At 31.3% G+C, this 16,644-nt stretch overlaps 1 protein-coding gene across 8 annotated transcripts; it reads right to left on the bottom strand.

Annotated features, from left to right (window-relative positions):
* Positions 1–4,242: 4,242 nt before the first annotated feature.
* Positions 4,243–15,319, bottom strand: LOC110810149 (Tetratricopeptide repeat (TPR)-like superfamily protein). Of its 8 annotated transcripts, none has more exons than XR_015816174.1 (4): positions 13,366–15,318; positions 7,868–8,158; positions 5,331–6,891; positions 4,243–5,233 (listed from the first exon to the last, which is right to left on the bottom strand). XR_015816174.1 is itself a non-coding variant. In XM_088210953.1 (2 exons), exon 1 carries the CDS (start codon positions 15,075–15,077, stop codon positions 13,413–13,415), a length of 1,665 nt encoding a protein of 554 aa, XP_088067079.1. In that variant the 5' UTR covers positions 15,078–15,319; the 3' UTR covers positions 7,705–9,191; positions 13,366–13,412. The 8 variants fall into 8 exon arrangements, 3 of the variants coding, with proteins under 3 accessions (XP_088067079.1, XP_088067080.1, XP_088067078.1); XR_015816178.1 differs by lacking the exon at positions 13,366–15,318 and adding exons at positions 9,137–9,191; positions 9,625–9,801 and having other exon boundaries at positions 5,331–8,158; XR_015816177.1 differs by lacking the exon at positions 13,366–15,318 and adding an exon at positions 9,137–9,801 and having other exon boundaries at positions 5,331–8,158.
* Between the last annotated feature and the right edge of the window lie 1,325 nt (positions 15,320–16,644).

The following is a 16,644-nucleotide window of genomic DNA, read 5'->3' as shown; positions in this document are numbered from 1 at the left end:
AACCTTTGACCATCATTTTTAATACAGGCAGCAGGTAACAATTACATTTTTTTGAAAAATAATTGAATAAAAGATTCATTTTAATAAATTTTTTTATATATTTTACAGAGCAAAATAATTTCTGTAAAATATATTAAATTAGAAAATATATGATTTATTATCATATTTGATTATACTGATTCAAAGTTTAATATAGAGAGTTACAATAATGAGAATCATGGAGGTGACAGCATGATTGTGACATTTACACATTAATTAGAGTTATATAATTTGAACTATGTCAACATATATACATATATATATATTTATATATATGAAAATAAAAAATTGTAAGGTACCCCTAGATGGGTGGCATATATCACTGCCTGGTGTAGGTTATGATGGTAGTTAGTGGTGATAATTTAATTTGTAATTAATTAAAGTAGCATCTAAAAAAGCTCTATCAAAAACACTTTCTGAAACATATAACTCACACTTGTAATTCAACTGATTAGCATTGATTAAAATCACTTAAACCAAGACTAGCTTGATGCATGTCTTGCTAAATGGAGAAATCTTATTGATCCATGACTTAATGTACTAAGCTTAATAAGGTAATTAATTAATTAACAAACACAAGGGAATCCTCAACACACACAAACTATAACTATGTGTGTGTGTGTGTATATATATATATATATATATATATACAAATCTTTGTGGTCAATAGAATAAAACGATATACCCTTTGGTTAAGATTCTTTTGCAGTGTTAGTGGTATATAGACTAGAACATTAATTAGTATAAAATACTTAATTACTTTTTTAATAATGAAAACGATACGGGAAGAGAGGTACTAATTAAACTACTACTACTACTACTACATACATACATATATATATATATATATATATATACATGGTTCTATAATACAAATTCGAATTTGTCATAAATTTTAGGTAGAAGGAACTAATAATCTTAATTGGTCAATTAATTGAAATTGTTGATTGGGGGGGATATTGATTGAAATTGAAAGGGAATGAAAATGATAAGAGGTTTTGATCATGGAGAGTTGCAGTAGGAAGTGGGGCCTTTGAGAAGGAGAAGAGTAGGTATCTAAAGTCCTACTAACCATTATTTGTAGGACTTGTCCTCTCCTTTATAATTCCTTCTTCCCCATCAACTCCCCGAGGATAAGGTGAATGTCACATACCTAATAATGATATATTCTTCTAAAATTTCCTAAAATTTTTATTTAATTCTACGTCATGTAAAAATTTTGTCCACTACTTCTAAACAATTTTACATCTAATTAGGTTCTTAAATGTTGTAATTAGATTACACATACTTTGATTAAAAAGATTTTATTTGTACATGAAATATTGTCTTTAACTCGGTGAATTACATTGCTTTCTAGCTCATTTGTTATTGCGGGATAGATGTTGCAATACTTGTGTATTTTACATTTCATCCAAAAAAAAGAAAAGAACATAAAATATTTTAAAATTTTATTAAAGAAAAAAAACTTACTTAAAGGTGATGATTTCTACAATTTTATTAAAGAAATACATGAGATAAACCTTTCAAAAATAAGAAAAATGAGCAAAAATAAAAATATTATCTAAATCAAATTGGTATTCTTACAACCTAATGAGCTCCAAGAAGGATATTGGCTAGAAAATTATATTAGAGCTTGACTAACACCAATTAACACAAACATAAAATTAAATCTAAAGCTTAATTGACCCCTTAATTTTGTTAATTTATCTATTAAAGAGTTTCTATTTATTTTAATTTTTAAAAGATAACATCTCTTCATGGTAGAAGGTATAACTGTAATTCAATTTTTATAGTGACTCTAATGTAAGCGTGACTTAAAAATATATATATATATATAAATAACAAAAAATTTTAGAAGATGGCATTTCTTCATAACAGAAAGCACAACTATAACTCAGTATTTATAATAATTCTACTATAAACGTGATTTAAAGATGATACAAAAATAGCAAGAGTTTTTGGAAGATGATATTTCTTTAAAACAAAACATACAACTACAACTCAATCTTTATAATGATTCTATTTCACACACCTGACTTAAAGAAGATACAAAAATAGTATAACCTTCTAATTACTATAAAGCTCAACCAAATTTAAAAATTAAATTTTAGCATTTTTTGAAAGTACTGCAAGTAAATCATTGCATCATCTTTGAAAGAGCACCTTGAATTCCAATTGATTCATTTTGCTAATAGCAGAGCCATAATTATTAAATTTCAACTATCTATTTAGAAGTTGAAGCAAAGAGCAAATCCATTTGAGAGATTTTCAAGATTTTTATTTTGAATCAACTAGAAAGTGAACACATCTAGATAAAATTTTGTTTTCAATAATACCAAGACCTTCCAACTTGGGTTTACAGCAAAATTCTCACTTCATAAAACAAATAGAATTTTTTCCACTTACAATAGTCGTAGAAAAAAAATTTTACAATTTTTTCAAGTTTTTTTTCTCACCATTATAGAAATTTTGAAAAGAGATATCACATTACTATATAAATGGGAGAGAATGACTTTTAACATAAACATTTTGTATCTTATAAACATAAATCTCTTTTAAAATAAAGTTTAATTTTATTATTGAATCCCAATAATTTTTAAGATTCATATTTGCAGTAAAAAGTGGTAAAAGAACCTTTTAATTTGTAATATAGTATCAATAAGAGTCTCTTTTTTTTTTTTTTTCAACATCCAGAAGTCACTAAGCTAAAACTATGAGACTTAGGTAATTCAATATATCTTTCGTTTTCAAGAAGCACGGAATGTGGTTGATAAAATAAAGTTTTTGAAGAGTCTCATAATTAAGAGACCTTGAACCAAGGCCAAAAAGATGAATAAAGAAGGAAATGAAGAAAGATTAATGTGCATTCACCATTATTCATCATGGTATTAAAAAAGATACCATATGAAGGCAATTCCGAAAAAGCATGGAAAACTCGTAAGAACTTTCTGATGGGAGTAAAAAAGAGAAATATAAACTTCGACCTATGAGGATTATGACCTTGCTTAGGAGTAGAGAGAAGAACATTTTCCTATGAAGTAGGAAAGAATTTTGTTGCATATTATAGAAAAAAGACATTTGCAAACAATAATACTCTATGAAATATATTAATATTATTCACAATAGTATTAAAAAAAAAAAGCATTTCTCCTAAAGAAATGAAATTAGTATAAACTTAGTTACTCTTCACAGAAAAGCATAAGAAGAAGACTTCAACTTTAGAACACAATAAGCATTAGTGAGATGTCATAGGAAAATTAATTAATACCAATTTTGACAAACACAGGAAAATTTGTCTACCCTTAGCAAGCAAAAGAGATCAAATTATGTCTGTTGCAAGAAGAAAACTAAACACATAATAAATCAAGTTGATAAAACCATTATTGAACTAATGGTGGGAAAAAGAAATTGGGGGCGTAAAATTTCTAATAAATTGAAGAAATCAAGTAGGAAGAACTTATGATATACAAAATAAATTGAGAAAATAAAATTCTTGTAGTAGCGTAAAAGAATTAGGGCAAGAGAACCCTTAAGTTGATAGAAGAAATAAAATGGAAACAACTCCTAGCAAACCAAAAAGAATATCTAATACCCATGCAAGCAAGAGAAATGGCAAGAGAGAGAGAGAGAGTCTAACACTACCTTTTTTACTATAAAATTAGCTATGATTGATTAGTCCTTTATAATTTTTCTCTTCGTATAGAGAACACAAAAATTTATGAATCATAAATATAATGATATAAGGGGATCTTATATAATAATATTGTTAATTTTCTGATTTAATTTTTAAATTAATTTATATATATATATATATAATAATTAGCATATAATTTATTGGAGTTGAATTATCCATTCTTTGACTTAAAATAATTTTAAATGGTGAGCATCAGAGAGTTTAGTGAAATTAATAATAACTCAGAATGAAATAAATTATTCTTTTATCATTCATATTAAAACAAATATAAAATTTAACTACGGATGAAATGAAAAAGAAACTACTGAGGGTAAAAGTTTGTTTAGCTTATCACATGTGTTTAGATTCCATTTGGGGGGTGATGGAAGTGAAAGACACCCCTTGAGCAACCTAAAGGTTACTTAGTACTTTGACTGCAAATATACAAATATAAATATATATATATATATATATAATTCAAGATTCTGATTCTTTAAATAAAAAAAAGAGAGTCATATGCGCCAGGGCCCTGTGGTCACAACAAAGGACACAAGCCTTTTCAGAATTATGTTTGAACTCAAAGAGCAGCCTACAGAAAAGCCTGAAACACTAAGACATGCTCTATATCAAATTAAATTTGCCTAATCATCTACTTTCAAACAGTTTGAACTTCGGGACTTTTTGGAAGAATGGACTTTTTTTAAAAAAGTCTTTGAAGAACAACTTTGGAATTTTGGCATTGATTCTTGATTTGTTTAAATATTTCTAAGATAATTAGTTCAGAGGCACAAAGATTAATCAAATACTAGTGGACTTGGGCTGGGATAAACCTTAAAGTGAAGGAGAAAGGCCCAAAAACAAAATGTTCAGAGCAAAACCATAAACCATTCTCATCTTATTGAATTAAAAAATATATATATATATATATATATATATATATATATATATATATATATATGGCAATGCCTATGTTGTGAAGTTCTTCAGGTGGAGATTGAGTTGTCTGCTAGTTGAAGAAACTGAAACCTTTTCTGGGTTCAAATATAGTTGGCAAGCACATGCGGGAGACTGAATCTTACTCCAGATATAAATGTGGGATGGAAGGTGATGTTGCTGTGTGTAGCAGGGACTCTGAACAAACAGACTTGGTGAATGACAGGATGAGCAGATTGATGAATAAATCATCCAGATGGATCAGCAACACGATTCTGATAGACTGACATCGATTGACTGTTTCAGATGTAAACTGCAGGAGATATAATGTAACCAAGCTCGAATTGTTCTTCCAAGGAAAGAGCACAAAAATTGAACTGTTGACATGGAAATGTCTCATGAAATGGAAGATAAGCAACCAGCATCAGGATTTTTAACTGCAATCCAAGAGAAAAAGAAGTTGGGGAAAAACCTCCTGAGATGGAACATAGTCAGTCACCTGCAACCCAAAAGTTCGTCCAGCATATGGGAAGTCAAGGAGATGTTTCATGACATTGCCATTGTTGGAAATCACCCCAAGAAGGTTCACTATAACAGGAGAAGAGAAAGAAGACAACAAGGAAATATAAGGTCATACATATGGGTCAACTTCTTCTATATTCTGTGGAAATTGAATTTAACTTGCCTTATTTCCTTCAATTCTCTTTCCTGTACTGCTGTATCTTCCCTGAGGATTGCTGGATACAGAAAGGGAAATTAATTTGGTTATTAGTGGTTAAAGGATGGGTACAAGAAAAATGAGGGAAAATAACAGAGGATATAGTAGAAGAAACTGATCAGCAAGGGAATGCTTCTAGTGCAAAGAACCTGGAAATGGAACTATATTAATTGTTGCTCCCCTTTATAAGGATGTCTCTCTTTGCAAGATGAAGAATGAAATTTTCATCCCTCCAGCTCCGCCACCACTTATCAATTCATGTTATGGTATCCCCCGTGCTACTTTTACTTCAAACTTGAAATAATTGCCACCCAATTAAACAATCTCCGAACCCGCTCTTTGCTTTTTCTTCAGAAATTAAGATCTCGCTGAAGCCAATGAGAATTGGCTAAATTTGCATGGGGCAAAAATTTTTAAGGGTGTTAGATTTAGAAGGAACCAAGATCAACAACTTACCAGATCTATGAAGGAGACCTGATACATTTAACATATCTTGGCTTGAAACAGACTGATAGAAACGAGCTTCCAGCAAGACTTGGTAATTTAAGGCTGCTACAGACTTCGGATATCAGATGATGTGGGTATTTAAAAGAAATACCAATTGGGGTCCTAAATTTTGTAACATTAAAGCATCTCAAAATGCTCAAGAACATTGATGTCTGCCAAATAAAGTTTCCAAGAGCTAGGGAATTTCCACCCTTCCTGGCATACGCCCTGGTGCAGGCATAGCAAGAAAGTTGGGTGATTGGATTCAGCTTAAAAGACTGGGTGTGATGAACGTGAGTGACAAGACTGTTACCAAGTTATTTGCTTCTATCGCAAGGATGCAGGATCTTCTATCTTTGTCTCTAGAAGCAAAGCACGGTTTTGAACAGGAAATGCTTATCCTTCTACAGTCTCGCCTCCACCACTTTTTAAAAAATTTTACCTTCGAAGGAAGTTAAGAACACTACCAAGTTGAGTTGTTAGGATGAACAAACTTCCCAACATCAGCCTAGGTTCTTCTTGCTTTTTTGAGAACCAATGTTGGTACTTTGGCTCCTACTAATTTAGAAAAGCTTTATACCTGTGGGATGCTTATGATGCCAAACATTTGGTGAAAGCACTTTGGCCAGCTGTTGGGTTTCTCAAGCTAGAAGTTCTCAGCATATCTTCTACTGTTCTGAAGGAATGGTCAGATCTTGACGAGGAAGCACTGCCGACCTTGAAACACCTTGTGCTTCAATGTTGTCAACTGTGAATGCTCCCTGAAGAACTGCAGTTTGTCACCACACTGAAAAGATTGGATTTGCTGCCCTTGCTAGATGGTCAGATGGAAAGACTTGAACCTTATTGAGGAGAAGAATCCGATAAGCATTATCATTGATTTTCTCTAACACTTGAAATGGTCCATCGCCTCTCGTATCTAACTTTGACTTCCTTTGTTTTGGAAACCTTTCCTTGTGCATATGTACCCAAACTCAATCGTTACAACTTGTTTTCGCCCCTTCTTAACCCTTTGAACATAAACTTGGCTCTTCTTTTTAATCTGCCCACATGCTTTCTCATGGATAACTTTAACCATTTTAATCTTCTTCTTACTATTTAAACTAGAAATTTCACTTAAAAGTAATGGCATTAAATCCAAAACAGTTAATGGATTAAAATCATAAATAATTTCAAAATATGAAAAACCTGTAGAAGAATGAATAGTACGATTATATGCAAACTCAATAAATGATAAATAATTTTTCTAAGTTTTCAAACTGTTACCAATAACAGCACGCAAAAAAGTTTCCAAAGTTCTATTAACAACTTCAGTTTGACCATCAATTTGTGGATAACAAGTAGTAGAATATAAAAGTTTAGTTCCTAACTTACTCCATAAAATTTTCCAAAAATGACTCAAAAATTTAACATCACGATCAGAAACAATAGTTTTAGGTATACCATGTATCCTTACTACTTTAAAGAACATATCAGCAATATTTGTTGCGTCATCGGTATTGTGACATGCAATGAAATGTGTTATTTTACTAAATCTATCAATTACAACAAATATGTTATCTTTACCTCTTCTAGTTTTCGGCAAACCTAACACAAAATTCATATAAATATCAGTCCAAGATTGAGTAGGAACTAGTAATGGAGTGTATAAACCATGCGGTTTGGACTTAGATTTAGTCTGTCTACATGCAACACAAGATGAACAAAGTTTCTCAACATTCTTACACATGTTTGGCCAATAAAAATGCTAAGTCAGAATGTCTAAAGTTTTATGCACACCAAAATGACCAATTAATCCCCTACTATAAGACTCATGAACAAGCAATTTACGCAATGAATATGTAGGCACACACAATTGTCTTCCATGAAATAAAAATCTCTCATGCTTATAAAACTTATCAAATACAACATGTTCACAAGTAGCATAAACATTACAAAAATCAAAATCAATAGAATACATATCTTTGAATTACTCAAATCCTAACAACTTAGAATTAAGTGTAGAAATTAAAGCGTACCTCTATATAATGCATCTGCCACCACATTATCTTTACCTTACTTGCAACGAATCACATAGGGAAAGTCTCAATAAATTCTATCCACTTTGCATTCATTTTATTCAGCTTTCCTTGTCTCTTTAAATGCTTGAGAGACTCATGATCAATATGAATCACAAATTCCTTTGAAAGTAGGTAATGCTACCACACTTGCAGTGCACGAACTAAATCATATAACTTTTTATCATAGGTAGAATAGTTCAATGGTGCCTCATTTAACTTTTCTCTGAAGTATACAATTGGACGTTTATCCTGCATTAAAACAACTCCAATACCTATTCCATAAGTATCACATTTAATTTCAAAAATTTTAGAAAAATTAAGTAAACAAAAAGCAAATGTGGAACACAATTTATCTTTCAAAATTTTGAATGCATGCTCTTGCTCCTCTTCCCATTGGGATCTAACCTCCTTTTTAACTACTGCAGTTAAAGCAGCAATAGTTAAGAAATCTTTTACAAATCTTCTGTAAAAACTAGTCAGCCCATGAAAACTCCTCATATCAAACACACTCCTAGGTGTTGGTCATTCTTGTATAGCTTTCACTCTGTCACTATCAATCTCAACTCCCTTTATACTAACAATAAACCCTAAAAACATAACTTGATCAAGGCAAAAAGTACACTTCTGTAAGCTAGCAAACAATTATTCTTTTCTCAAAACTTCTAGAACAGTTCTAACATGCACAAGATGATCATCCAAAGACTTACTATAAATAAAAACACCATCAAAATAAACCACAACAAATTTTCTAAGAAATTCACGCAAGACATGATTCATTAACCTTATAAATGTACTAGGTGCATTAGTTAAATCAAATGGCATAACCATTAACTCGTACAAACCATATTTAGTTTTGAATGCAGTCTTCCATTCATCACCTGGTTTCATGCAAATTTGGGTGATATCCACTTTTCATATCCATCTTTGTAAAAATACATGCACCATGCAATTCATCTAATATGTCATCTAATCTAAAAATAGGATGGCGATACTTTACAATGATTTTATTGACAGCACAACAATCAACACATATCCTCCATGATCCATCTTTTTTCAGAACTAATAATACAGGAAGTGCACATGGACTCATGCTCTCCCTTACATAACCTTTTGCCAAGAGTTCATCCACTTGCCTTTGGAACTCTTTTGTTTTATCTGGATTACTCCTATATGCTGGTCTATTAGGAATTACAGAAACAGTAATGAAATCAATTTGATGCTCAATACCTCTTAGAGGTGGTAAACTATTTGGCATATCATCAGAAAACATATCTTCAAGCTCCTGCAACAAAGAAATAACACTAGGTAGATTTGCAACAAAGAAACAAACATATTAGGTAGATTTGGATTAAGGTTAGTTTTAGAGAAATAAACTTCTTTAAACCCAAACACTATCAAAGCTCTCTTACTCGCATAAGCACTCTTTAATTCTTTCCTTTGAATACACATCCAGTTTGTTTTTATTTTTTTCTTCTCTCATTATACTTTTCTCTCTTGAGCTTCCCTCTTTCTTTTTCTCACTAGTGCAATCACTCACCAATGGGCTATTATTTTTTCTCTTTTCTTTTCCAATCTCTTTTTCCTCATTTCTTTTACTTCTCTCACTACCCGAATTCTCTTTAGAAGCTTATATTATTTTCATTTGATCCTCATACACTTATGAAGGAGATAATGCCGCAAGTATGAAATCTTTATCATTCAAAGTAAGTGAGTACCTATCTGTGTACCCATCATGCATGGCTCTTCTATCAAACTGTCAAGGTCGCCCTCACAACAAATGATCAGCTTGCATGGGTACAACATCGCATAATACTTCATCAACATCTTCCAATGGAGAATGGAATTATAACCTGTTAATCATCTTCACTTCTCCACAATCATTCAACCATTACAGCTTGTAGGGTCTTGAGTGCTTTTCACATTTTAAACTTAATTTCTCCACCAAAGTAGTACTAGTCACATTTGTACAACTCCCTCCATCAGTGATCACAACACAAACTTTTCCACTTACAAAGCATCTTGTATGGAACAAATTTTTCCTTTGTTCTAAACTTTCTTCCTTAACTTGCATATTAAGAGCTCGTCTAATAACTAATGATTTTCTACAAGCAGTATACTCAACATCATCATCACAATCTTCTATAGGTGGCATATTATCATAATCAGAATCAAATTTAGACTCAACATCCTCATTATCCCTAATAAACATGACATTCTTATTTGGACATTGTGAAGCAATATGTCCCACTTCTAAACATCTGAAACATTTAATATTTCGATGTTTATTAGTAAACATGGGATCAGAAGTACCTTTAATAGATGGTGAGGTACCTTTATCTTTGCCTTTGTTGAAATTTGTACCCTTCTCCTTGAAACTAAAACTCTTTTCCTTGGTCTTCTCCTCCTTCTTAGGCCACTTTGAATTCCAATTGCTGTTATAACCAAAATATGACATTGTTGTTCCCTTACTTTTCAATTGTCTTTCTACTTTAATGTCCATATTAATCATCTCCTCCAACTCAATATAGTGATGTAATTCAACTATATCGGCTATTTCTCTATTCAAACTACTTAGAAATCGTGCTATGGTAGCTTCTCTATCCTTCTCAATATTTACTCGAATCATAGCTATCTCAATTTCTTTGTGATAATCTTCAACTGATTTAGACCCTTGAGCGAGGCTTTGCAATTTCTGATGGAGCTCTTTATAGTAAAATGATAGAACAAACCTTTTTCTCATGATAACTTTCATTTGAGTTCAGGTGGTGATGGGTGCCTCTCCATTATGTCTCCTAGAGATGAGTAATTGATTCCACCAAACCAAAGTATAATCAGTAAATTCAACGGCTGCCAACTTTACCTCCTTCTTCTCGGAGTAGTTATGATATTCAAATATCAACTCAATTTCGCCCCCATTTTAAATAAGTTTTAGCATCATTTCTACCTTAAAAAGAAAGAATCTTCATCTTGATAAAATTAATGTTATTGTCCCTCCTTTCGAGTATTCTTTGTACCATTGACTCTTCACTATCTTCATCTACTTCCCTTTCTATCTCGTCATCATTTAGCATATTTCCTCTTCCCCTACTTTGTCTTCTTTGATTAACACCACCATGTCGGCCCCAAAGGCTATCTATATCACCTTTCATGTTGTCTATATCCCTATTGTGCTTCTCAAACTGTCTTTACCTTGTTTCTAACATAAAAGCTATGTCATTCATGATTAATTCACGTTTCTCACTTTTAGAATTTGACATGATGTAAAACCTGCAAAAAAAATGTTAGTAAAGAAAATTCCTCACAACACTCCCTTACATGTTTCATTCTTGAACAGATTTCTCACTTCTCTCGTGTTTTTACTTAGAATTTTTGTTTTTATCCTCTTCTACGCTTACACCCTCAAATCTTTTACCACTCTATTCTTTTCTTTAAGTTGTACTTCAGAATTGAAAGTAACTCAATCAAGATAAACAAATAGTTGTTTATGTGACACTTCAATGAATCCTAATGAATGAAAAAAGTAAACAATTAACACTAAATGCAAATTACATAAACAAGAACAAGATCTAAACACATGGATTAAGGTGGGTGCGTTTCTTTAAATTAATTAATGTAACTAGAATGCAATAAGCTACTTTTAATGTAATGGAAACAAGAGATATATGAAAAAACAAAATTAAGAATGCAAGAAAACGATTTCCAACTAATGATAATAGAATTTAGATCATTCGTAATGAGAAATCTATATATATAAACCTAATCTATTCCCAATGTAAGCTACGCTCTATACAATAAAAACTATATTATTGTGAGGCAATATATGTGAAGTGGATGCGCTTTGATTAAGATGGATAGAATTGAAAGTTCAATGAACACACTTTTTCTCTTTTGCAGCAGAAGCTGATTCTTATATTTTTTTTTTCATTTTCTTTTTTTTTTTTTTTACTTTTCTTTTGTTTTTTTTTTTTTAAATTCGACTAACAATAACAAAATATGAAAAGACAAAAAACACGGAATTGAAGAATAAAAACAAAGTGTAACCAAAATTAAGAATAACAAAGATAAAAGTTGAACACTCTAAACAAATAAAAATAAAAAAATAAAGTTAGATAAATCACACACAAATAATACCTAGAGATTTATCCAAGATCAAAGCTCTGATACCAAACTGATGCAGAAACCACCCGATGATCAAAGATTACATCCAAAACCCCACATATATATTTAACATAGATAACTTAGAATTCTAAACAAATCTTCCCTACCAAATCCACAACTAATCTGTAATTGAGAACTTGAGTGATTGAGATGAAAGAAGCAAGAATGAATAAACATCACAAGATAACTTGATAAGTTAATTCAATTCTTGATGCAACAAGAAGAATAAAAAATCTTATTTGTCAAAATTCTACCAAATGCAATAAAATTTATTTAATAATCAAAGTGTGTCATATTAAATTGCAAAGAAGATATTTATAAACTAAAACACCTACATTTTGCCAAAGATCATAATTAGATTATCTAGGAAAATATGAACATAATTTAAATGACGTAGGAAAATATAGTATTAAATAATCTAAGGAAACATGGTATTAAATGATCTAAGGAAAAATGATATTAAATGATTTAGGAAAACATGGTATTAAATAATTTAGGGGAACATATTATTAAATGACCTAGAGAAACATAATATTAAATGATTTAGGAAAATATGAACATAATTCAATTATCTAGGAAATGACCAAAATGATCCTAAACATTCATTCTAAATTCTACTAACACATTTGAACGAAATTAATGATTTTCTTTAACTTCTTTAATTCTTCAAATAGTTCACATGTGCTAAATTCTTATTGTATCCATCTTTGTACAAATTCTTGAAATGTATATTTTAGTTTCTTGACTTGAAATCTTGTGATTGGACCAGTTGGCCTTGTAATATCTTCTTCACACTTTTTTTAATACCTTTTGAACCCATGTCCGCATTAGATATGTCAACATGAACACAATAAAGTTTTGGCCTGCCTGGCACAGTCTGCTATTTTTAAAGATCCGTGATAATAAATAAAAGCCTTTAATGCTTAATAACATGCCCAAGTTCATATTATGATATAAACTCATTATACCGTATTCTATCTTCTTCCTAAAGCTTGTAACTGGAAGGGAATACTTAAGATGGACTAAAATTCAGGTTGCATTTTAAGAACCAGGATTATGTGATCGAGATTTTGGCTCTACACCAAATTAGGAGTTATACTCAAATCTACAGTTGGTTCCAGACCTTAAGAATCTCATCAAACCTAGTGTCACTTAATTATGCATTAATTTGATGTTTTTGGAGAACAAAGCAATGTCTTAGTTTTCAGTTTTCTGTTTTCTGTTTATAGTTTACGTGGTCCATATAAAATTGACATACAAGGAAAAAAATTCAGGACAGTAACATTTGATAAAGTTACCTTCACAGAGAACAATCAGGTCTATGATTGATTGATCATTTCATATATTAACCGCCATCACATTCAATCAAGCTAAGCCCTGGCAATTTTGTAACTCCATTTTCAGATATACCATCCCTCAACTTCTTCACTTCATCCCACTTCCCGCTACCAGCATATATATTAGAAAGCATAACTCTGTAAGCACCTTTTTTTGGTTCACTTTCAAAAAGCTGCTTGGCTACAAGCTCAGCCAACTCAGTATTCTGATGAAAGTCACAGCATGATAATAGAGCTCCCCAGATGCCAGAATCCACTGGTTTTGGCAAGGATATAATAAATTCATACGCCTGTTCCAACTCTCCAGCCATTCCAAGCAGCTTTACCATGTGAACATAATGCTCCGATCTAGCTTGGATGTAAAATTCTTCTATCATCCTTCTGAACACTTCACGACCATCATGAACAAGCCCAGCATGACAACAAGCAGAAAGGAGGGCAGAGAAAGTTGATTCATCTGGTCTTACTCCCATCTCCAGCATCTCACTAAATATTCCAAATGCCTGGGAGGCAAGCCCATGCAAACTTAGACCCAAAATTATAGAATTGTAAGAAATTGTAGTCCTGTTTGGCATATTCTTAAAAACATGAATTGCTAAACCCACAAAACCACACTTCGAATATGTATTTACCAAAGCAGAAGAAACCAATATATTTGATTCTAATCCTTGTCGAAGAACATAACCATGTATCTCCTTTGCAGGCCTTATATTTGCAAACTGAGCAGACGCTGCCAACACACTGGCAATCAAGATGGAATCTGCTTTTTTGCCATTCATATTCAGCTTCTTGAAAAAGAGCAGCACCTTCTCATTTTGTCCGCACTGAAGATATCCAGTTACCAAAGCAGACCATGTAACTAAGTCAGGCTGAAATATACTACTAAAAACAATATATGCTGAATCCATGCACTTACATCTTGAATACATGCTAACAAGTGCACTACCAATATGAGGGTTGGAATCAAAATTATTTTTCACACAAAACCCATGAACACCATGGCCAACATTCAGCAAGCTGTTATCCGTCAAACCCATGATTAACCCTATCAAAGTATACCCATCTGGCTTAATTCCCACTCCTCGCAGCCAATTGAAGAACAACAACCCTTTATCCCAAAGTCCGCAATACCCATAACCAGATATCATGGAATTCCATAAAACCAAATCTGGTTCTGGTATACCATTAAAAATCTTGCTTGCTTCACCAACAAGGCCTAACTTTGAATAAGCTGTTACAAGTGCACTCCCACAAATCGAATCCAAACCGAACCTAGAAATTATTGCTCCCCCGTGAACAATCCTGAGCACATCTAGATCAAAATTCTCAGAGCACGCTCGTATAACACAAGCGTATGTGAAATTATCGGGTTTGGTTACTGTTCTAAGCATCTGTAAGAAGAGCGTTATTGCATCATCAAATTTATACGCCTGTGCATAAGCCCGAATAATGGAATTCCAAAGGAAAACGCTTCTGTGAGGAGTTGTATCGAACAAGTTACGGGCAGAGCAAAGTTGATGATTGAGCGCGTAGAATCTGAGGATCTTAGTGACGTAAAATGGGTCAGAAGACAGTTGAGTTTTCGCAATTAAAGCATGCAATTGCTTGGTTATTGATATTGTCTGGTAAGACTTTGAGACCTCTGATAGAAGGGACTGAAATACCGGGAACATCTTAATTTGAACGTAAATATAACAGTTGATGAAACCAATACACACATCTTACAAATTTTCAGTGGCAAATGAGGATTTGTTGGTTTTAATGGAGAGAACTGAACTATTGATGAGAAGACTCAAGAACAAAATGAGGAGAAAACTGATAGGAAAGCAAATCAAGAGAAAAAAAGCCAAAAATCTTTATAATGAAAGAGAAATAAACAAGAAAGATAAGAGAAATAACCACCTGTTTTAAAAAATCATTATTATGCTCCTTTCACTTTTTATTGTTTTGTGTTAGAGTCAACCATAGTTAGCAAATTAAAATTGGAATCTAACTATAGTTAATAGATCAGTTAAACAAACTAACTGATTAATTGTTTTGTAATTACCAAATTAATTGTTAATTAAGCTCATTGATTCTCTGTATACAAATACTGGGAAATAATTAATGAGAGAATTTTCATTTTGTTTTTCTCAAGTGGAGAGAACTCCCTCTTCTTTGGTTTACTTTACTCTCCCTATGGACTCTTCATAATTTTTTTCTTATAACTCAAGAAATCAAATCTCTCTTCGAGATTTCTTGTTGTATCTCAGTTAATTCTTACTTATTCTTTTAAAATATTATCAAAACGATTATTTTCTAACCAAAAATGCAGGTTAATTAAAAACCTATACAGTTTGAAATAGGACAACCAACAATAGAACTTCAAAATAATAGATGCACTGAAAGACCAAAGTTTTGTTCAATCTAACTCATATTCTTTTCTATTTCTGAAATCTAGTAAAGATTATTTCATTGTCCTTCTTATTTACGTTGATGATGTTTTTATTGCCAGCAATAACACGTCTCAAGTATAAGAAATCAAAGACTTTTTACATCACAAATTCAAGATAAAATATCTGAATACATTAAAATCTTTTTTAAATTTAGAGATAGCTCACTCTCAGCAATATATTAAAATGTAAATACACCATTGATCTATTACAAAAAACTAGATTTTTGGGATATAAGTTTGCCCCTACACCTATGGTTTCCTCCATTAGACTAACCCATCAAGATCATTCACCTTATGTTAATTTAACAGGTTACAGAAAATTAATTGATAAACTAATATATCTAATTAATAGTACACCAATATTTGTTATATAGTGTAACAACTTTATTAACACTTATGCTTTGTTTGAATGAATTTTATGCTAGTTCATTAATGTATGGTATTGTATAATAATGACATAATATAGTAATAATAAAGTTATATCATGTTTGAAGTTGTGCATTAATGTATGGTAATAATAGGTGTTTTGTTCATATTGATGGGATGTTATAGTTGTATATTCAGTTAAATTACTATTTTGTCCATATCTTATTGTATGTAATATTAAATAAAAATAATAATTTATTTAACTTGTAATTCAATCATTTAACTTATAAAATTATTTAAACTATAATTTTTAATGAATTATTTCTTAAAATAGCAAAAAAAAATTATGAGGAATAAAAATTTAATTTTTTGATAGTGAATATAAAAAAATACTTTCAAATAAAATTTTTTGTTTATAATTAATTATAAATAAAAAAACT

The sequence above is a fragment of the Carica papaya genome, chromosome 9 (assembly GCF_054855325.1).
Source record: "Carica papaya isolate Zhongbai chromosome 9, ASM5485532v1, whole genome shotgun sequence".
Lineage (NCBI taxonomy): Eukaryota > Viridiplantae > Streptophyta > Magnoliopsida > Brassicales > Caricaceae > Carica > Carica papaya.
This window is presented reverse-complemented; position numbering and strand designations above follow the sequence as displayed.